We start from the raw sequence: 19,243 nt of genomic DNA on the forward strand, positions 1-19,243 counted from the left end.
ACGTGTTCAATCACCATGCAATCCATGTCGAAGTCGTCTAAATGACAAGCGACACAGTGCATTCGGTTCAGTTTGGTCAAAAGACTCACAGACAACGGCAGCATTTCCCAGTGAAGCCAACGGATCTCTATAGAACACACAATTCGAGAGCGTCAATTAACCGCGATGTTCCGCTTCAGACCCATATTGGCATTTATGCTATTAAATAGCATTTTTGTGCCTGGCGGCGCGCAAAATTTGCTGGATCGGCTGAGACCCGGGCCAGCTAATCTGACCCGCAACGTCGACGACATCAAAGTGGTGGCCGGCACAAAGGTGAAACGCTACGAGCGCATGTCGGTGCCACTGGCTGGCATTGGTTCCATACATATATGTATTTATTACTTAAAATATTTAAATATAAATGAATATCAAGCAAATTCAAATCATGAAAGAAATTAATAAAATTACTACATTTTTATTTGTATGCTCAAATTTTCTGTACTGAAGAAAACTTTTGACTTTCTCAAATATATATATGCATATTCAAAATAATTAGATTTAAATTTCGAAATAAAATAAAAAATATATACAAATATTTATTCAAACATATTCATAGTAATATATTTTGAATAATTTCTACTTGGGATAATATTTACAGAAATGCAAATATGCTTCATGTACTTATGTATAATTATTAATAACAATCAAATAATACAAGCTTATTATAAATTATATTCAAAAGAGCTATTACATCAAAAAAAAAAAAAAAGTTAAATTATTGTAATTTAATTTAATTTTTAAGTTTGACACTGAGAGTGAACAAATAATCTTTTCTGCTCTAGCTGTGAATCCTGTCGCTCTTCCACTCAGGGAGGGTATCTGTGAGTCGATCACACATCATTTGGGCGTTCTTAGTCTTCAATCAATCAAAGGCAAATAAAATGCAGCTCAGCTTTTGTGATTTGCACGTGCTGCGCATGCCCAAATCGGCTTGGCTTGAATTTCCAAACTTTCTTCGGGCGTTGCACTAGGCCTTTGGGCGCAGTTGAAGGTTGAGGCTTGTCATGATAGTTACGAAAAGTAAAAGCCATTATAGATGGCACCGAATCTGCTTGATATGGTGCCTTGTGGTGGATTTCGCACTGGCTCAGCAGAATCTGAAGCCGGAGAATCTAGAGCAGGAGTCGAGTGCGAAAATTGACTGGCTCACGTTTCCCTGGTCGCACAGAAATAAGACCAATAAGGAGAGTCACTTGAGTGCTGGCTTGCAGCTGAAGGATGACTACGGCCAGGTGGATATATCCAGCTTCAGTGGATTTGAGCGTCATCCTTGTCGCCGCGTTTGCCAGCAGGGCCAGAGCCAGAGCTGCTACTACCAGCTGGTGGTGCACAACTATCGTCGCCTGGGCCCCGAGTGCCAGCGCTGCCAGTTCGATGAGCGCGCCTGCGCGGACGAGAGGTGCATCTATGGCGACGGCGTTGCATCGCCCGTTATGGCCGTCAATAGGATGGTGCCCGGCCCGGCCATAGAGCTGTGTGAGAACGACACTGTGGTCGTCGATGTGCTGAACTATCTGAATGAGCCCACCACCATGCACTGGCACGGCATCCAAATGAGTCGCAGTCCCGAAATGGATGGCGTGCCGCACGTCACCCAGTATCCGGTGGAGCCGGGCGAGGTGTTTCGCTATGAGTTCCTGGCCGATCGCAGTGGCAGCCTCTGGTACCACAGCCACATGGGCTGGCAGCGTGGCTTCGGCGTGGCCGGCAATCTGATCGTGCGCCAGCCCCATCTGGCGAACCCCCATGCACGCCTCTATGACTACGATCTGGTGGAGCACGCTCTCATGGTGCAGGATATATTCTACGACTACGACATACAGCAGGTGCGCAACATACTGATCAATGGCAAGGGCCGCAACCATCTCAGCCAGCTGCCCGACCAGGATGCCCGGCACCGCTATGAGCGAGTGCGTGTGACGCCTGGCTATCGCTATCGCATGCGCGTCCTGCTCAACGGCATCTTCAATTGTCCCGTCGAGTTCTCCATTGAGCAGCACAAGCTGCTGATCATCAGCACCGATGGCAACGACATTGAGCCGGTGCTGGCCGATGGCTTCTTTCTGACCTCAGCGGAGCGCTTCGACTTTGTGCTGGAGGCGAACCAATATGCCAAGAACTATTGGGTGCGCGTCCGTGGCTATGAACAGTGTGCGGATCGCAAGCTATACCAGGGCGCGGTGCTCAGCTATCGGGGAGCCGCTCGCAGTGAGCTGCCCCAGGGCGATATACTGGGAAGCCGCCAGCCCAGAGATCAGGACGAGCCACCGCTATTCATCAATGATTTTCGCTTTAAGCCCCTGAAGAATTCTTCGTTAACGTTGCGGCAGTTCAGCAAAGACCAAGATGTGGGCACGCTGTCGCTGCGCTCCGTGGAGCCCGTGCCCTGGCCAAGCTATACCAAGTTCTTGACGTACTATTCCAGTCTGAGCACACGGCAGGCGCCAAATGGCGAACTACTCTTCCAAATCGATGAGATTAGCTACATTACACCGGGCATTTCGCTGCTCCAAGGCCGCCATCTGTACAAGGACGATGGATACTATAGCAATCGCAGCTCGCTCGCCGCACAGGGGCGCAACTGTGCCCGGGAGCTGTGCGAGGGTGTTCATGTGATACGCCTGCCTGCCTATCGCGCCATCGAAATGGTTGTGGCCAACCACATGGAACCCACACATCCCATCCATCTGCATGGCTACACCTTCCGCCTGGTCGGCCAGGGAGTGCTGGGTAACCAGAATGACTTGAAAAATGTAAGGGAGCCAGAATTGTGAATAATTAAATTAATAATGTGAATCTCTAATAACTTTAATACATCCACAGATACGCGAGCTGGACCGACGTGGACGTCTGCCTCGTCTGTCCAATGACTATGCCGCCGTGGCCAAGGACACTGTGCAGGTGCCCGGACTGGGCTACGTGATTTTACGCTTCATCTCTGATAATCCCGGCTTCTGGAGCTATCACTGTCACATCGAAGCCCACACAGTGCAGGGCATGATGGCTGTGCTCAAGGTGGGCGGGGACAATCAAATAAAGCGAATTCCGGCTCGAGTGGGCTGCTGAAGCTGAAATAGTTCAAAAAAATATTTAAACAAATATACATACGTGGATATACAAAAGTATAGTGTTTTACATAGTTCAATTAAGATTACAGGACACTCTAGGGTCATATACCATAATACATATTATTATATACTATTTATGCATTTTGTTTTATCAAAGGGATAATAAACGTCTTATCCGAGCGTAATAATTAAGTATTTTTAGCAGAATGATTTTATGATCCACTTAAGTTTATGTCCGATTAACTCTTATCGACAGATTAGGCAGAAAAGGCCTTTAGCCATATTCTTTATGTATGCTAGTTTTATATTGGGAATCGCCAGTCCCGCGGCAACATGGGGAAATGCCTGATCGCTGCTCTATTGGTTCTGTACCTGGCGACAGTTGCTCAATGTGCGCCACCTAAATTTGACCCATATAATTTTGATGGGGTCGATTTCTATGAACTCTTCAACGATCCAGATGGGCGCCTGAAGCTGAATCCACGATTTAAAACGGCAAGTAGAAACCTAATAAGCCATAAGTAGAGAGCTTACGAAGTTACTCCACATAGGATGATCTCATTAGGGCTCATGAGTACCCTGCAGAGCTGCATCACGTGACCACTGAGGATGGCTACATCATTGGAGTCTTTCGCATACCCTATTCCCACAAGCTGCAAAATCAGAAGGCCCTTCGCCCCATTGTGCTTCTGCAGCACGGCATATCGGGCAGCTCCGACAACTGGATCACGATGGGGCCGGATAATGCCTTGGCCTTTCAGCTGGTCGATGCCGGCTACGATGTGTGGATTGGCAATGCACGTGGCAATACGTACTCCCGCAATCACACCTGGCTGGCCACGCAGCATCCCTACTTCTGGCGCTTTAGCTGGCATGAAATTGGCTACTTCGATATTGCGGCTATGATCGACTATGCGCTGGAGACAAACGGACAGGGTCAAAAGTCGATTCACTATGTTGGCCACTCCCAGGGCACGACAGTGTTTCTAGCGCTAATGTCCACACGTCCCGAGTACAATGCCAAGATAAAGACCGCCCAGTTGCTGGCTCCCGTGGCCTACATGGACAACATGGACTTTCCGTTGGCCCGCGCGACTGGACCATATCTGGGACATCGAACCAGCTACGCCCTCATGCTGGAGTCAATGGAGTTTCTGCCCTACAATGACTTTATACTGCTCTTACTCTACAACACCTGCGGACCGGACTCAAGATTTCTCAAATACTGCAAACAGTTTCATAGCACCGACGGACGCACCAATTCGGTGAGCCTCAATCTGAAATAAAAATGTATCATATTGATTAAATTATTTTTTCTCAAGACTGCCGCTGCGATCAATGCAATTACAACTCCCGCTGGAGCTTCCACCAATCAGTTCTTGCACTATCTGCAGGAGCAACAGTCGGGGCACTTTAGAGAGTATGACTTTGGCAAGAAGAAGAACTTGATTGTGTATGGTGCGGAAGTGCCGCCTGATTACCCAACCCATTTAATTACCTGCAAGACACACCTGTGGTACTCGGACAACGATGAAATGGCCGCCGTTAAAGACGTTGAACGACTGGCGGCGACTCTGCCCAACAAGGTCATGCATCACATGGATGATCCATTGTGGCACCATGGCGACTTTGCGACTAACTGGGAGGTACGCAAATACATAAATGACCCAATAATTGAAATTATGAACGAATTTGAAGATGCTTTACGCAATTGATATGGAAAAAGCAACAATAAGCCATAAGCAATAATCACACGTGTAATAAATAATCACACGTTTTTATTTTCAAAAGCAAACATCAAATTTTTATTATTTTATGTACTGCTAATGCTTAAGGGAGGTACATAAATTTGTATTTACTTACCCACACAATTCATTGCGATAAGGCATTATAAATCTGATAAGAACGTGACGTACATAGTTCTTTGAGCAAATAAGCTAATTGCCGAGAAAGTAATAAACAGCATTCACTGGGTGGGCATTGCTTTTGACTTAGTTGAATCTGAAGTAGCGCTTATTATTTTTTAAGATGACAAAAAATTTATGATAATTATATGTATATATAACAATATATATTAGAGAGCAGAGAGGGAGAAAGAATGACTGTAATCTAGAAAAAAACAAGTAAGAAAATTCTCGTCGAGAGTGCTCGACTAGATACTACCCTGAACCCAACAAATAAAAATGCTCATTTAGTATGGCTGAAATTTCAATTTCGATGTATTTAAAAATATAAATAAAATACCAAACTCATTTAATAAAATATAAAAATATTTTGAAACAATTAAAAAAAATTAACATCAGTTGCATCGATCGGGATTCGAACCGCGACTCCTCGATCGGGCGTCACGCTGCTAACACACTAGGCCACCTCACTCCTGCTGGTGGCGCTGGCAAAACTCAAATAGATTCACTGCTGCTGCGCCATCTACCAAAACTAAACGAAACTAACAGCTGATGTGATGTTTTTGTTGTAGCTGCTGCACGTGCGTTTGTTAATTGGCCAAATATTTGATTATTTTTTATTAATTTTTGACTGAACGGAATTTAATGAAACTTTCAGCATATGATCTACATATTATATTGAATATTTGAGAAATTTAAAAAAAAGAAAAATCATTCACAATTAGCTATAGTGGCATCTGATTTGAACATGAATGTTTTTACTCGATAAAAACATAACGGGATGATTTATCGAATTTTAAAAGCAAACTCGACGTCCGCGCTGTATATACGGTCATTTAAAAAAAAAATTCAAGTCTCTAGCTCTTATATCTTCGGAAATCGACGCGTTCAAACATACGGACAGACGGACAGACGGACAGACGGACGGACGGACAGACGGACAGACGGACAGACAGACAGACGGACAGGGCCAAATCGACTCAGCTCGTCGCCCTGATCAAGAATATATATACTTTGTGGGGTCTGCCACGCCTCCTTCTGCCTGTTACATACATTTCAACAAAACCATTATACCCTGATTTCCCATTTTCAATGGGTTCAGGGTATAATGAGCATAGTGGAACTCTATTCAAGAATCGACTATTTCAGTCGAGCGCTCGCGGCGAAATGATAGTGCTTTCTCATTAATACATATAGTATGCACATACATATATTCGTTGCTCAAACCCAAAAACCAAAGAGAATGGGACCCGAAGCAGAAGCAATGGGTGGGCTTGCGCTCACATTGCGCTATTGACTAAGTTGAATCTGAAGTAGCGCTTATCACTTCCTATTTAATTTTTCCCACCTAATACTAATACTAGAGGCGCACAAATCGAAAGCTGAACAGTTTCTAATCTTTTAAGCAATAATCAAACGACACATACAAATGACAAACATTTATAAAGTATGCATACCTTGACCTTTGAAAACAATTATATTTTAGCATAACAATATTTAAATTATACAGAAATACTGCTTAAGCTCCGCTAATAAATTTGGCTCTATTTTACATAAATAGCTAATATATATTATTATGATTAAAATTCTTTTTAGCGTAACTGTCAAAAATGTTATAATTTTTTAAATAAAAGTAAGTTTTTAATAGTTGCAAAACATTTTAAAAAACTGCTGCCATTTGAAAAAGACCGTTAATGGCGGCGGATTATTAAAGCATGACGGATATTAATATAATAAGCGACTGAAAATGGCATACAAAAATAAAAACTAAAATATATAAAATAAATGTATATTAACAATATAATATACACAAGCAATACATACGTACATTTCTTCTCCACTATTTAATACTTTAAAGGCCCATCCAACTCCTTTATGGAAGTTGAGCATTTGTCAACACTTATCTAAGACTTCACAGCACTGCTCAACTTAGCGTAGCACACGCACGTGTGTGCATGTGTGCGTGCGTGTGTGCGTGAGTGCGTGTGTACATATATAATAGCGCACTTACACATCTGTCTGCCAGAAGAGCCACGGATCTATGGAAAGCAACTACAACGAGGCGCTATATATTGCACGTGTATTTCTATTTTGTTATAAAAAGCATTTATAATACGTTGTTGGCAGCGAAGTATATACATACAGCTATTCTGTGAAAACACATCAATTTATATTAATTATACATTAAAGAAATATACACATACCATACACAGGTGAGAACATAATTAGAGTGATAAGAGAAGTTTACAAATATATTGATAAAAATACACTTACGTATGTATGTATGTATGTGGATAAATGATAGCCATTTAATAGATAATAGGGTAAAAAGTATATGTGTACGTGTGCACCTCTTGTCTGAGATTTTTACGGCTTTCTAGGTTCAATGCACTTGGAATGCATTTTGTGTACCTGAAGTTCATTATGGGTTAACTAGGTATACAGAAAAACCTGTTGGCAATGAAATAGTAAGCAAAAGCTGTCCCGATTGGAATAGACGAAGCCATAGAATTAGATCTCGTTTGTTAATTATAAACCAGAAGCAAAAGTGTAAAATCATTTAAATCTGGTAAAACGTAATTGCCTCACACATGCGAAGTAGAGCCGGTGATGACATGGTAACAATGGCAGTAATAACAACACAACGTGATTTGCCCAAATATAATTAAATAATAAACTAAAATATCAATTGCTGATAATACAAGCTGTGTTCAACGCCTGACTGACCCCAGGCAATCCAGATGCCAGATGTTGTGAGCTGAACAACACATCTACCGACTCATTCCAATCTCAGCCGGCAGCGAAGCTGCACGAAACGTGCTCTGAACTATCAACTCACCCACCACGTTTCATAAATCCACAGAAAATGTCAGCGAGCAAGACCTACGAACGTCCAGCCAACTTCATAGATCCGGGCAAACCCTCGAAATGCACCTGGCATCTGGGCACCAAGGAGCAGACGCCGCATACGCAACGTGCCTTTCAGCGTGAAAATAAGGTTTCGCCGGACATTCTAACGGTGATTGGATGCACCCCCCTGGTCAAGCTCAACCATATACCAGCCAAGGAGGGCATTCAGTGTGAGATGTGTGAGTATGCAATAAAATCTTAACGAAATTAATGGAAATTTTCCCTTAGCTAGCTTTTCTTAATTGAATAAATCTATTTAATCTGTGCATGCTATAAATATGACTATAGAAAATTCATATTTTCGTATAGTTTTGCACGAGCGGCAGTTTCATAATGGGAACTGATTAACTTTCACTATCTCTTGTTTATAAATTGAATATTGAATTAAAATTAACTGCACTGTAATGCTTCATAATTCTAGTATAATTCCTATAATTAGTCAAGACATGCTAAATTAGTTATATTTCCTGTTTAGATGCCAAGTGCGAGTTCTTAAATCCGGGTGGTTCGGTCAAGGATCGCATTGGCTATCGCATGGTTCAGGATGCGGAGGAGAAAGGACTTTTGAAACCGGGCTATACTATCATAGAGCCTACGTCCGGAAATACGGGCATTGGACTGGCGATGGCTTGCGCTGTGCGAGGCTACAAGTGCATCATTGTCATGCCCGAGAAGATGTCCAATGAGAAGGTGTATGCCCTGCGTGCCCTGGGCGCCAAAATTATTCGCACGCCCACGGAGGCAGCTTATGACTCGCCGGAAGGTCTCATCTATGTGGCCCAGGAGCTGCAGCGTAAGACACCCAATTCCATTGTGCTGGATCAGTATCGCAATGCGGGCAATCCCTTGGCGCATTATGACGGCACAGCCTCTGAAATACTGTGGCAGCTGGATAATAAAGTGGATATGGTTGTGATCGCAGCTGGCACGGCGGGCACTATTACCGGTATCGGGCGCAAAATCAAGGAACAAGTGCCCAACTGTCAGGTCGTCGGCGTGGATCCCTATGGATCTGTGCTGGCCCGTCCACAGGAGCTAAACAAAACCGATGTCCAGTTCTATGAGGTCGAGGGCATTGGCTACGACTTCCCGCCGACTGTCTTTGACCAGACGGTGGTCGATGTGTGGACGAAGGTGTACGATTCGGACTGCTTCCCCATGAGCCGTCGGCTAAACGCTGAAGAGGGTCTGCTCTGCGGCGGCTCGAGCGGAGGCGCAATGCATGCTGCACTGGATCAAGCACGCACCCTGAAGCCTGGCCAGCGCTGTGTAGTTATCCTGCCCGACGGCATTCGTAACTACATGACCAAGTTCGTATCCGACAATTGGATGGAGGCCCGCGGCTTCAAGCAGCCAGTTAACGAGCATGGTCACTGGTGGTGGAACGTGCCCATAGCTCAGCTCCAGCTACCCAGTCCACTCGCGTTGATAAAGTGTGACGAAACTTTTGCTGGCGCCATTGCGCTCATGAAGCAGCATCGCGTGGATCAGCTGCCCATGGTCGACAAGAATGATGGGTATGTGAACAGTATAAATAATAGTCAATGTTGCTAAAGTCCGCTCTCACTTTCTCTCTCTCTCTCTCTTTACAGTAGCGTTTTGGGCGTCGTGACACAGGAAACCCTATTGAGCCAGATTGTCAGCATGAATCGTCAGCTGGGTGACCCCGCGATCAAGGCCCTTAACAAGCGAATCATTCGTCTGACTGAGACTGACATATTGGGCAAGCTGGCGCGAGTGCTGGAAGTTGATCCCAGTGTTTTAATCGTTAAACAAAATGCACAGTCTAAGGACGTGGTCGTGGCTCTGGCCATTAAATTGGATGTCACCACGTTTATTGCATCCGGCGATAAAGCTAGGCAAAATGGCAATGGAATTGGTGATCATTAGAGCCATGGCGAATCATAAACGTCTCTCTACCAATAATTTGTGACTTAATTATCTTAAAATCCAACAATTTTGTGCACTTACATATATATTTGATATTTTAGCTATTAAAATTGAACTTTACAACATTTCAATGTGTTCATTATAAAAAAATAGTTTATTCTTATTTCAGTTTAACGAGCTCCTAAAAGTAGTTTGCTTTCAGGATTTGACTATTGAAATAAAAAACACATTTCAGCTTAGAATAATTTGAACCTGCTCAAACATGATTTCATGAAAAATATCAACATTTTACTATTCCTTAGTATATTATAGGTATATTAGCTAATTCGATTTCAAGATAATTTGAAATAAGGACTTCAAATTGCATATTCTTCTAGCAATTCGTAAATAATTGTTTAATGCATTTAAGCCACAGATTCTTTTTCCTTCAAAGACTTTACATTATCCTCGGCTTTTTTATGCGATTTGGTGTTCAAGTGCTGCAAATAGTGCTTCTGCAACTTAAAACTTTGCTCACAAATGTCACAGCTGTGGAACAGATGAAAAGACATATGTTATTAAACTGACACAATAGATGTTTTCATTCATGCAACTACCTAAAATCACGGCTCATAGTATGAACCATTTGATGCGCTCTGCAATCCCCTTTGGTCACAAACGTTTTGTCGCAATAGTCGCATTGGAAGGGGCGGAGATTTCCAGCCATATGTACTCTGCAAACATTTTAAATTGAAATATCAAATTGCTTCGTATTTTATTTTGCTCACCTCTCATGGGTGCTGCGATTGCTGCAGTGACGAAATGATTTGCCGCAAGCGTAACGACATGGATATGGACGCACATTGTCGTGGGTGCGTTGATGATTGTTTAGCTCGGCTGTCGTCGAAAATGCGGCGCTGCATAATTTGCACTTATGAGGACGGCTGCCAGAGTGTCGAATAATATGATTCCTCAGATTAAATCCAGTGGTAAAGTTTTTACCGCACATATGACATATATGTTCGTCGGCCTGCCCATGAACTCGTCTCTTATGCTTCTTAAGGAAATGCCTACTGTGAAACTTTTGACCGCAGTCCTCGCACTTGTATCCAAAACTAATCCCGATACTCTTCAGATGCTCAACGAGGGGTGCTGAGTATTTGAAATCATGCCCACAATGTTTGCACACAAATCTAAAATTATAAATTAGATATAAAACGGATATTCACAGACATTATATATATAGACACCAACCGCGTATGAAGCTGCATGTCATGACTTTGATGCATGTGCATTTTTAGTAAGTCCTGACTGGTAAATGTCAATCCACACTGATGACACTGGCACTTGGGATTTTTACTCTCCTCTTGCAATTTGATGTTGGATGACGATGGAGGTGATGCTGTAGATTGTAATGGTTGTACTTCGATTTCCTCGTAACAATTTTCATCTTCCGACATTTCGACATTTTCCAGTCGGTGTTCTTCCGTGGCTATCTCCGTGTCACTCGCACTCTCAACAATATTAAACTCGGGATATTCCGTGGTCTCCTCCTTTATTTGTACTTTGATCAGGACGTGTGTCTGCGACTCAATGCAAACTCTGCGAAATTCTGTTGCTATGTGCAGATTATGTTGACAGCGCTGGCAAATAAAATCTGATAGGCCCTCTTCTTGTTTCAACTAAACAAAATACAGAATAATATTAGACGCCATAGAAGTTTGGTATGTTCAGTCTTACTTACGCTGAGTTCTGTTAGTGCTTTAATTTGGCACAAAAGTTTATGATTTTCTGGGTTAAACAGGTTTTGAGAGGTCCGAGAATTTAACGGCTGCGCACATGTTCTACATAGTACATCTTGATGATCTATCTTCTGTAAATAATTAAGAGAATCTTAAATTATGAGGTAAAGAGTAAATACAAAACAATCTACCGCGGCTTCATCATCAATGGTAACAGTTATGTCGTCGACGTCGACATCGTCATCACAATTATTAATGTAAGCGCTATCCAAGTATTCCATATCTGTATATTCTTCTAGTGTATTGTTGCCAGAAGAGCTTTCATCCAATTGTGCTGATTCCAAACTCTGGCTGAAATGTTTAACATAGAATAAGCTTGAGGAAAATTCAACAGATCGAATACTTACTCTCTGTTCTTTAACAAATCTTGCAAGAACGACATATCCTCGGCAAACTCCCAATGAATGTCTGGGGTTTCTAATGGATCAGCTTCGCCCTCACCACCATCATCCAACTGAATGCGGGTATTCGCTGTTTTACAATGGTAACGATAGCTCTGACGTAGCGAACGCCAAGCAACTTTGCATTCTTGTGCTATTTAAGACGAAATTGAGTTCTCATTAAATTAAAATTTTTAAGAAAAACGAAACACTTACGGTCTCTGCCCAGATCAGCTGCAACCGATTTCCAAGCCGCTTTAATACTTATAAGATCATTGTGATCATTATCTCTCATATCCCATAGTAGTCGTCTAACCTTAACTGCAGCTATAAGTTGCACTTTATCTTCTCTTTTGAAGCGATTTTTATTATGTATATCCCGAGATCTTAGCATGTTTTAAGTTGTGTTTCCAAAGAATTCAAATTATCCTCATTTGCATCGATAAGCAGGCAATTACGCCCTGCTTAACAGTATAAAATTTCCAAAGCAGCAAAACTGTTGTTTTATTTCCACTTCATATGCGGTTAAATGCGACACTCCATTAAATAATTAATTCTTGTCAACATTTTAAGTTCTTTACTTTAATTCTTCCTGCAGAGCAGCGTACGCCCCTCCAAAAGTAAACTCTCTGAACGCAAATTAGCCATTCACACAAAATAATATCAGCTGTTCAACTGTTATTGACAATCACATGTTGACGATTATATTTAGTTCATTTTGCTGTTTCAATTTGTAAATAAATATACATATGTATGCAAAAACAAATCTATCCGCTTGAGGTTTTATTTTTATGAAGCTTGGTTTGTTGATGTAATAATAAATGTGAAGGTCGTAAAAACCATTGGTCGCACGGCTCACAGCTATAAAAGAAATTACTTTATCAATATATCAAAACTTAAATATAATATTATTTACTGATAGTTTCGTTGATTAACGTGCACACGTTCATGCATTTTCCGTACCGAAGTAGACCTGAAGGCTTTATCACAGTACTGGCAAACAAATGGTCGCTCGTTTGTATGTGTTCTAGAATGATGAAAAATGTTACAAATGTAAGCGTATATTATATTGTATTAAGCAAACCTTTCGTGAACTGTCTTACTACTAGTGCCTCGAAAGGTTTTATCACAGAAACGACAGGCGTATGGTCTAGCATTGGTATGTAAAATTTTATGGCGCTCCATCTCGTTCTTAGTATAGTATCCCCTCTTACAAATGTCACATTCAAATTTCTTAGTTCCAGTGTGGCGCAACATATGCAATTTTAAATATGTGGAACATTTAAATTCCCCACCGCACTGTTCACAGATCCACGTTTTGGCTTCTTTGGATTTATATATCCTTTTGTTTTTTACTTGAGGTATCCTTTTTGCAGGAACGTCAACTGATGCATTGCTGTACCTTTGGGTATCATTACCCATGTTTGTTTTTGCTTGTTGTTCATCACAGCTCTTGCTGATTTCGGTTGTATCATATTCTATATTGTCAAAAACGATATTAACTTTTGGGCGACTTTCCGGAGCAAGGATGTTGCTTTTTAAATTCTTCATTTTCACAGCTATTAGTTTCTTATGTGTACTCAGGCAATTGGAACGGAACTTAACGATTTGATTTAACATCGATTTACATAAATTGCAAATGTATTCCGGCATGGCAATGTCGCTTTCAATCTGTATATTTATTTTTTTTATAAAAGTAAGTTTTAAGTAACCCAAAATAGTTAAACAATCTCACCAACATGTCTGTGATGTCTTCAATTAAAGTTACTAAATGGTAGTTAAATTTCTCAAATAGTTTAGTATCATGCTTTGTATTTATTGTTATGCCACAAGTCCGACATAATGTACGTAAGTCACTCATTATGCGATATTTTAAATATAACAATTATACTCCAGAATGATACCTACAAATTTTTAATTTCCGCGCAAATGAGAAATTCGTAAGCGACCGTCTAATAGTTTTATTCACAGCTGTTCCATAATCAATAGGTATACACAGGCCATTCACGATTTTTAAAATAACTGAAACAAAATACCAACAATTTTTAAATTAATAATTTAGTTTTAATTTTAATAAATAAAAAATACAACAGATTGAGATAAATTTTAAATCATTTACCTTTATATATATATAATAATATTATTTAAGAATATGTTCAGGATTTTACTGGTTAAAATTGTATTTTATTTAATACATATCTTTTGATTGGTTGAATGGCATTTTTAGGTTATTTTTAACTACTTGTGTGTGCACACTGGTGGTGTTTCAATTTTACAATTTGTAAACAAACCAATAGAAGAAAAAAAAACCGGAACAATGTCGATATGCTGCAGAACTTGCGCAGAACCGATTTTTCACCTGAATCCCAGGAACCTCTTTAAAGAAGAAAATGAAGATATTCGACAAAACATTCAAGCAATTACTGGAATTAGGGTAAGTCGGTTTATGATGCCGTGTCTCGGTCCTTATCATTTGCAGTTTTCTTTTCAGTTGTCCTATGATCCTCAAATGCCTACCCATATATGTTCCTGTTGTTATTTGGATTTAGATCACGCAATCGCCTTTCGAGAACGCTGTTTAGATGCGAACAAACAGCTAATAAGCTTGAAACAAGACGAAATCGTCCCTAGCAAAAATGCTTCAGTTGAATCTAAGTATATTGATCCATTGGATAACCGCGCAAAAGATGCGATCAAATTTAAAAATAGACTTATAAACAGTCCAGGATATAAAGAATTGTCAAGAAATGAGTGCAAACAAAAGAACGAAGATGTACGAAGAGTTCTAAGCCCACGCCATAGTTCGCCTCGAGTACGACTCTTGCGTTGTCGAAATCCAAATAATGGACGTCAAATAATAAATCGCCCCGGCATATTAGTAAGCAACAGCTCCCCAAAAAACGGCTTACAGTCTGTTGCAACGCCACATCTATCATCCGATGATTTGGCACTTGCGGTAGTTAGGCCAACTGCATCCATTGCTCCTAGCCCTACAAAAAGATTCAGATCAGTACAAGATAAAAAATATGCACCAGCATCCCGGCATGATAAAGCAACAAAGGTTAAGAAGAAAAAGCCAAAAGAAATGTCGCTCGAGAAGAAGTATGTCTGTGAGCACTGCGGGTGGTCCTTCCGCGATTTGAGTAACATGAAGGACCATGCACTGCGACACTCTGGAGTTAAAAAGTTTGAGTGTGAGGAATGCTGCCGTAAGTTTTTTACCCGTCCCCTATTAAAGCTTCATATACGTGTGCATCATAAGGGTGAAAAGCCATTTGTATGTAAATATTGCGGTATGGCTTTCCGCAACAGTCCCAGTCGTTGCCGACATGAACGGTGAGTCCATCATATTTATATTAAATTTAGTCCATTTAACCAACTTTTATTCGCAAATCTCAGAAAATATCATCCAAATGAATTGCCTTTCGAATGTGACATTTGCGACCAAACTTTTATAAGCAAAATTAGTCTGGATAAGCACAAAGAAGTGCATGTCAAGGGAGAAACAACTCATCGGTATGTCGTCGTATTAACCTGTATTCAAATTGTATATCTTTTGAATTTTTTTAATTCAGATGTGAAACATGTAATAAGAATTTTAAAGGATCCACATATTTAAGAAATCATTATCTTACAAAGTTGCATCAGAGGCGAATGGCTGAGTTTGGTAGAAGGGATTATCCTGACGCTGAAATGGGAGAAGTAAGCGATGAAGATATAGGTTTTGACCTTCCCGATTCTATTATTGAAGAACTCGACGAATAATACGGTTTTATATATTTTTTTTATTCAATGAGTTTGTTACCTGTTCGAATGATGATTTTTCAATATTATTTTGGAAATATATGAAATAAAAATCATTTCAAATAAATATTTATGGATACGTTTTAGATTATTGTGCTATCGATATTTTTTATAGTATTTCTCTTGTCCATATACCAAAAAATACTAACAATAGAATAACATACCTGTTTCTTTAAAACGCTATTATCATTTCGCAAAGAAAATATTGTGGTAGCTGAAAGTTTGTAGAATGACGAATAAATGCAGAACTTGTGCGGTAATGATTTTAAATCCGAACGCCAAGAATCTCTTTGACCAAGATGACAATGAGATACTTAATGACATTGAAACTCTTACTGGAATACGGGTAATTACAAATATGTACATACATATCCACGCACGTAAACATATGAAGCTCAACATGTGTATATTTGATTATAGTTAAAGGATGACCAGCATATGCCAAGGCATATTTGTACCTGTTGTCACTTGGACCTATACCATTCAATAGCTTTTCGAGAGAGATGCTTGAAAACGGAACATTTTTTACAAGCTGCAAAACCAAAGCCAAAGATGGGAGACCCGCTAAATACAACACACACAGAACCAGAATCTAGCAATGAAATACCTAAAAAATTACAGAATGCAACAACAGCTCAATTAGAGAATCTCATTCTAAATACGCCAGATACAGAGAACTTAAGTAAACCATACCAGGAAATCCGTATTTTACGCAATTGCAAACAAAAAACTAATACACCAAAGCCAGACAAAACAAGACAAAAAACATGTTCTAATGACAATTCACCTACAAATATGCATACTACGACTATTCAGTCTGACATGAAGGATACGGATGACAATGAAAGTTCAGACACTACAGCGCTAGGCAGTCCAAGCAAATGTGCAAAGAATCCTAGTAATTCAATGAGCGATATAAATGAATTTAGTGACTTTGAGGAAACAGAATTGTTTCAAGAAGTAGCGCTTGATAAAGTGGCTTCGTCGCCTAGTTCACCTGTTGTATCTTCTGCCCTTCCATCTCAGCCAGCACAGGATAAGGATAGTATGGTGGGCAAAAGACAGTATAGGAAGAGTAAAGTCAATAACGTAAAACCACCGGCAAATCCAAAAGTTTTTATCTGTGACCTATGCGGCCATCAATCTTCGAGTCCCAAAAACTTGGATATTCACATACTGCGTCACAAGGGCGAAAAAAACTTTGAATGTGCCGAATGTGGCATTAAGCACTACTCGAAATATCTACTACAATTACATATTCGGGTTAAACACCAAGGCGAGATGCCATATCTCTGTAAATTTTGCGATCAGCGTTTCTATTCCGCCAGCACGCGTCAACGCCACGAACAGTAAGAATCTAAATTGCAGTAGCTCCCAAGATTTTCATGGTCTTTTCTCCATTACAGAGTACGGCATATAAGAAGTTGGTCATATGAGTGCAAAATATGTGGAAAAAAATATAATACTAAATCATGTTTAAATAAACACGAATTTCTGCACACTGGATTGAGACCATATCGGTATGCCACATTGATTAACGAGATACATACAGAAATATTATATATATTTCCATATTTTAGTTGCGACTTGTGCAATGTGGCGTTTCCCCGAAAGCCAGGCTTAAGAATACATTGTCGTACAAAGCAGCATCAGAAGAGAGCTAGCGAAGCGCTGAATGGTCAAATTAACGACATTAAAGAAGTAGCAATTTCAGATAATACGATAGTGTTTCCGGACTCAATAATAGTTGCACTTGATGTATAATAGAGTTTATTATCGTGTAGAGCATAAACACATTAAATAATTGCGCCACATTTTCGACATTCACATCATACCGTAATTATCAGCTGTTTTATGTCATTCACACTTTGATTTTGGTAGTGAAATGAATAAACCCATTGCCTTATCTTGGACAGATCAATTGATATATTAAAATGTCGAAAATGGTTTTATGCAGAACGTGTGGTGAACAAATTTACAGTCTCAATGCCAAAAACCTCTTTCACCAGGAAAATGAGGATCTGCTACATAAGATCGATATACTGACAGGAATTAGGGTATTTCAAAAATATGTCTACATTGATATGTTTACCTTCGTATTTAAGTAGCTTTCTTTTAGTTGAATGATGAAGAGGAGATGCCTAAGCTCATTTGCACCTGTTGTTACTTGGATTTGAACCACTCCATAGCATTTCGAGAGCGCTGTATCAAAATACAAATAGTTCTGCGTGATAGTATACGAAGGGATACATCAGCTATAGATCCCCTGTATTCCGCAAAGAAAAGGGGCGTATCTACAGCGATAAATATAAGGAAACAGCCGGAGCGTAAAATTGTGCGTGCTCGCATAGAAGCAAAACAAACATCGTCTCAGGTTCAAGCTGTAAGAGCGCGCTCACCAAAACAAGCGTCAAGCACCAACACAACGTCAATAACTGATTCGGCTCATCATCGACAGCGGATTATGTTAGCCCGAGTGCGCTCAGAAACAGAATGTGATAAGAGTATTAATTCTACTAGACTGCGCAAGGCATCGGTAGTGGCGAAAAACAAGTGTATTGAGATGGACGAAACAATGCAATCGGCAGCAGAAGATTCTGATAGCGCCACGTCTGATAGGTCTAGAAATCAAGTAAATCGTAAAGTGAAGCAGCGGGAAGCTAGTAAGACCTACGTTTGCGATCAATGTGGAAGATGTTTTACAGACGCCAGCAATCTTAAAGTGCATATCTTGAGGCATACAGGCGTAAAGAACTTTGAATGCCCAGAATGTGACTCAAAGTACTTTACACGGCATCTCTTGAATTTGCATATTCGCGTTAGACATCAAGGAGAGATGCCATACGCATGCAAATATTGTGACCAGCGCTTCTTTACAAGCACTACACGTTGTCGGCACGAACGGTATAGTTAACATATTTGATTTACGATTATCATAATCACCTTACTCAAACTTATAGTGTAAAACACACGAGGAAATTGACATATGCTTGTCGAGTATGCGGAAAAACATATCTAACAAAATCTTGTTTAAATAAACATGAGTTCCTTCACACAGGCGAGCGACCATATCGGTATGTTATAGTTTAAATTTTCACTAGATCTGGTGCTTAAATTATCATTATCATTACATTATCTTTCAGCTGTGATATATGCAATGTTGGTTTCCCTAGAAAAACGAATTTGAAAATTCATTATCGTTCAAAACAACATCAAACGAGAGCAAATGTGGCTCTAGATAATGCGAGCTCAGATGGAGAAACTGAAACTGATTCAATTAGTAAAGATTTCGATGTTTAACGAAATATCTACATTACACATATGGTTTTAGCGCCGATGTTCAATTACTGTGCCATTCACAGCAAATTTATCACGATTTAACGTTATTAAATAATAATAAACAGTTAAACATTTGGCAAACTTTTGCTTTGGCTCACACTTAAAGTATATTGGGTAGGAATAAT

General features: G+C 40.2%; 8 protein-coding genes across 11 annotated transcripts; 6 read left to right on the top strand and 2 right to left on the bottom strand.

The window, feature by feature from the left end:
- Positions 1-927: 927 nt before the first annotated feature.
- Mco3 (Multicopper oxidase 3) lies at positions 928-3,289 on the top strand. The gene is made up of 2 exons (XM_018012682.2): positions 928-2,795; positions 2,866-3,289. Exons 1-2 carry the CDS (start codon positions 1,047-1,049, stop codon positions 3,106-3,108), a joined length of 1,992 nt encoding a protein of 663 aa, XP_017868171.2. The 5' UTR covers positions 928-1,046; the 3' UTR covers positions 3,109-3,289.
- Positions 3,290-3,431: 142 nt separating this feature from the next.
- On the top strand, positions 3,432-5,352 carry LOC108619980 (lipase 3). Its single transcript, XM_018016827.2, has 3 exons — positions 3,432-3,605; positions 3,662-4,375; positions 4,433-5,352. Exons 1-3 carry the CDS (start codon positions 3,444-3,446, stop codon positions 4,823-4,825), a joined length of 1,269 nt encoding a protein of 422 aa, XP_017872316.1. The 5' UTR covers positions 3,432-3,443; the 3' UTR covers positions 4,826-5,352.
- Positions 5,353-6,997: 1,645 nt separating this feature from the next.
- On the top strand, positions 6,998-9,939 carry Cbs (Cystathionine beta-synthase). Its single transcript, XM_018016766.2, has 4 exons — positions 6,998-7,227; positions 7,878-8,103; positions 8,400-9,441; positions 9,517-9,939. Exons 2-4 carry the CDS (start codon positions 7,881-7,883, stop codon positions 9,812-9,814), a joined length of 1,563 nt encoding a protein of 520 aa, XP_017872255.1. The 5' UTR covers positions 6,998-7,227; positions 7,878-7,880; the 3' UTR covers positions 9,815-9,939.
- A 10-nt stretch (positions 9,940-9,949) lies between these two features.
- On the bottom strand, positions 9,950-12,616 carry LOC108619908 (uncharacterized). 2 transcript variants are annotated; one of them, XM_018016747.2, is made up of 8 exons: positions 12,192-12,616; positions 11,943-12,129; positions 11,727-11,886; positions 11,538-11,663; positions 11,048-11,475; positions 10,582-10,986; positions 10,411-10,527; positions 9,950-10,342 (listed from the first exon to the last, which is right to left on the bottom strand). In XM_018016747.2, the coding sequence occupies exons 1-8, from the start codon at positions 12,367-12,369 to the stop codon at positions 10,219-10,221; spliced, it is 1,725 nt and encodes a 574-aa protein (XP_017872236.1). In that variant the 5' UTR covers positions 12,370-12,616; the 3' UTR covers positions 9,950-10,218. The 2 variants fall into 2 exon arrangements, with proteins under 2 accessions (XP_017872236.1, XP_017872228.1); XM_018016739.2 differs by having other exon boundaries at positions 11,538-11,666; positions 12,192-12,614.
- A 35-nt stretch (positions 12,617-12,651) lies between these two features.
- LOC108619859 (uncharacterized) lies at positions 12,652-14,060 on the bottom strand. Of its 2 annotated transcripts, XM_089474041.1 has the most exons (4): positions 13,711-14,009; positions 13,060-13,646; positions 12,892-13,002; positions 12,652-12,836 (listed from the first exon to the last, which is right to left on the bottom strand). In XM_089474041.1, the coding sequence occupies exons 1-4, from the start codon at positions 13,834-13,836 to the stop codon at positions 12,743-12,745; spliced, it is 918 nt and encodes a 305-aa protein (XP_089330167.1). In that variant the 5' UTR covers positions 13,837-14,009; the 3' UTR covers positions 12,652-12,742. The 2 variants fall into 2 exon arrangements, with proteins under 2 accessions (XP_089330167.1, XP_089330174.1); XM_089474048.1 differs by lacking the exons at positions 12,652-12,836; positions 12,892-13,002 and having other exon boundaries at positions 13,506-13,646; positions 13,715-14,060.
- On the top strand, positions 13,000-15,846 carry LOC149270244 (uncharacterized). 2 transcript variants are annotated; one of them, XM_089473955.1, is made up of 5 exons: positions 13,000-13,134; positions 14,203-14,409; positions 14,467-15,311; positions 15,375-15,491; positions 15,551-15,846. In XM_089473955.1, exons 2-5 carry the CDS (start codon positions 14,293-14,295, stop codon positions 15,738-15,740), a joined length of 1,269 nt encoding a protein of 422 aa, XP_089330081.1. In that variant the 5' UTR covers positions 13,000-13,134; positions 14,203-14,292; the 3' UTR covers positions 15,741-15,846. The 2 variants fall into 2 exon arrangements, with proteins under 2 accessions (XP_089330081.1, XP_089330074.1); XM_089473948.1 differs by lacking the exon at positions 13,000-13,134 and adding an exon at positions 13,538-13,671.
- Positions 15,847-15,929: 83 nt separating this feature from the next.
- LOC108619799 (uncharacterized) lies at positions 15,930-17,619 on the top strand. Its single transcript, XM_018016573.2, has 4 exons — positions 15,930-16,125; positions 16,200-17,128; positions 17,186-17,299; positions 17,360-17,619. The coding sequence occupies exons 1-4, from the start codon at positions 16,009-16,011 to the stop codon at positions 17,541-17,543; spliced, it is 1,344 nt and encodes a 447-aa protein (XP_017872062.1). The 5' UTR covers positions 15,930-16,008; the 3' UTR covers positions 17,544-17,619.
- A 74-nt stretch (positions 17,620-17,693) lies between these two features.
- Positions 17,694-19,202, top strand: LOC108616964 (uncharacterized). Its single transcript, XM_018012557.2, has 4 exons — positions 17,694-17,836; positions 17,899-18,683; positions 18,740-18,853; positions 18,923-19,202. Exons 1-4 carry the CDS (start codon positions 17,714-17,716, stop codon positions 19,077-19,079), a joined length of 1,179 nt encoding a protein of 392 aa, XP_017868046.2. The 5' UTR covers positions 17,694-17,713; the 3' UTR covers positions 19,080-19,202.
- The last annotated feature ends 41 nt before the right edge of the window (positions 19,203-19,243 follow it).

This window comes from Drosophila arizonae, chromosome 2 (genome assembly GCF_054131065.1).
Source record: "Drosophila arizonae isolate 15081-1271.41 chromosome 2, UAZ_ARI_1.0, whole genome shotgun sequence".
Classification (NCBI taxonomy): domain Eukaryota; kingdom Metazoa; phylum Arthropoda; class Insecta; order Diptera; family Drosophilidae; genus Drosophila; species Drosophila arizonae.

Excerpts from the sequence above, each read along its gene's own strand:
- LOC108619859 (XM_089474041.1), bottom strand. The coding sequence starts at position 13,836 with ATGAGTGACTTACGTACATTATGTCGGACTTGTGGCATAACAATAAAT. Across the intron at positions 13,647-13,710 it reads AAGACATCACAGACATGTTG|ATTGAAAGCGACATTGCCAT; the intron begins GTGAGATTGTTT and ends ATAAATATACAG. Across the intron at positions 13,003-13,059 it reads AGTAAGACAGTTCACGAAAG|AACACATACAAACGAGCGAC; the intron begins GTTTGCTTAATA and ends TCATCATTCTAG.
- LOC108619799 (XM_018016573.2), top strand. The coding sequence starts at position 16,009 with ATGACGAATAAATGCAGAACTTGTGCGGTAATGATTTTAAATCCGAAC. Across the intron at positions 16,126-16,199 it reads AAACTCTTACTGGAATACGG|TTAAAGGATGACCAGCATAT; the intron begins GTAATTACAAAT and ends ATTTGATTATAG. Across the intron at positions 17,129-17,185 it reads ACGCGTCAACGCCACGAACA|AGTACGGCATATAAGAAGTT; the intron begins GTAAGAATCTAA and ends TCTCCATTACAG.
- LOC108619980 (XM_018016827.2), top strand. The coding sequence starts at position 3,444 with ATGGGGAAATGCCTGATCGCTGCTCTATTGGTTCTGTACCTGGCGACA. Across the intron at positions 3,606-3,661 it reads TGAATCCACGATTTAAAACG|GATGATCTCATTAGGGCTCA; the intron begins GCAAGTAGAAAC and ends TACTCCACATAG. Across the intron at positions 4,376-4,432 it reads CCGACGGACGCACCAATTCG|ACTGCCGCTGCGATCAATGC; the intron begins GTGAGCCTCAAT and ends TTTTTTCTCAAG.
- LOC149270244 (XM_089473948.1), top strand. The coding sequence starts at position 13,615 with ATGTATTCCGGCATGGCAATGTCGCTTTCAATCTGTATATTTATTTTT. Across the intron at positions 14,410-14,466 it reads AAGCAATTACTGGAATTAGG|TTGTCCTATGATCCTCAAAT; the intron begins GTAAGTCGGTTT and ends TTTTCTTTTCAG. Across the intron at positions 15,312-15,374 it reads AGTCGTTGCCGACATGAACG|AAAATATCATCCAAATGAAT; the intron begins GTGAGTCCATCA and ends CGCAAATCTCAG.
- LOC108619908 (XM_018016739.2), bottom strand. The coding sequence starts at position 12,369 with ATGCTAAGATCTCGGGATATACATAATAAAAATCGCTTCAAAAGAGAA. Across the intron at positions 11,887-11,942 it reads GATTTGTTAAAGAACAGAGA|CCAGAGTTTGGAATCAGCAC; the intron begins GTAAGTATTCGA and ends TAAACATTTCAG. Across the intron at positions 10,528-10,581 it reads AATCGCAGCACCCATGAGAG|AGTACATATGGCTGGAAATC; the intron begins GTGAGCAAAATA and ends AAATGTTTGCAG.
- Cbs (XM_018016766.2), top strand. The coding sequence starts at position 7,881 with ATGTCAGCGAGCAAGACCTACGAACGTCCAGCCAACTTCATAGATCCG. Across the intron at positions 8,104-8,399 it reads GGGCATTCAGTGTGAGATGT|ATGCCAAGTGCGAGTTCTTA; the intron begins GTGAGTATGCAA and ends TTTCCTGTTTAG. Across the intron at positions 9,442-9,516 it reads ATGGTCGACAAGAATGATGG|TAGCGTTTTGGGCGTCGTGA; the intron begins GTATGTGAACAG and ends CTCTCTTTACAG.
- LOC108616964 (XM_018012557.2), top strand. The coding sequence starts at position 17,714 with ATGTCGAAAATGGTTTTATGCAGAACGTGTGGTGAACAAATTTACAGT. Across the intron at positions 18,684-18,739 it reads ACACGTTGTCGGCACGAACG|TGTAAAACACACGAGGAAAT; the intron begins GTATAGTTAACA and ends TCAAACTTATAG. Across the intron at positions 18,854-18,922 it reads ACAGGCGAGCGACCATATCG|CTGTGATATATGCAATGTTG; the intron begins GTATGTTATAGT and ends ATTATCTTTCAG.
- Mco3 (XM_018012682.2), top strand. The coding sequence starts at position 1,047 with ATGATAGTTACGAAAAGTAAAAGCCATTATAGATGGCACCGAATCTGC. Across the intron at positions 2,796-2,865 it reads ACCAGAATGACTTGAAAAAT|ATACGCGAGCTGGACCGACG; the intron begins GTAAGGGAGCCA and ends ATACATCCACAG.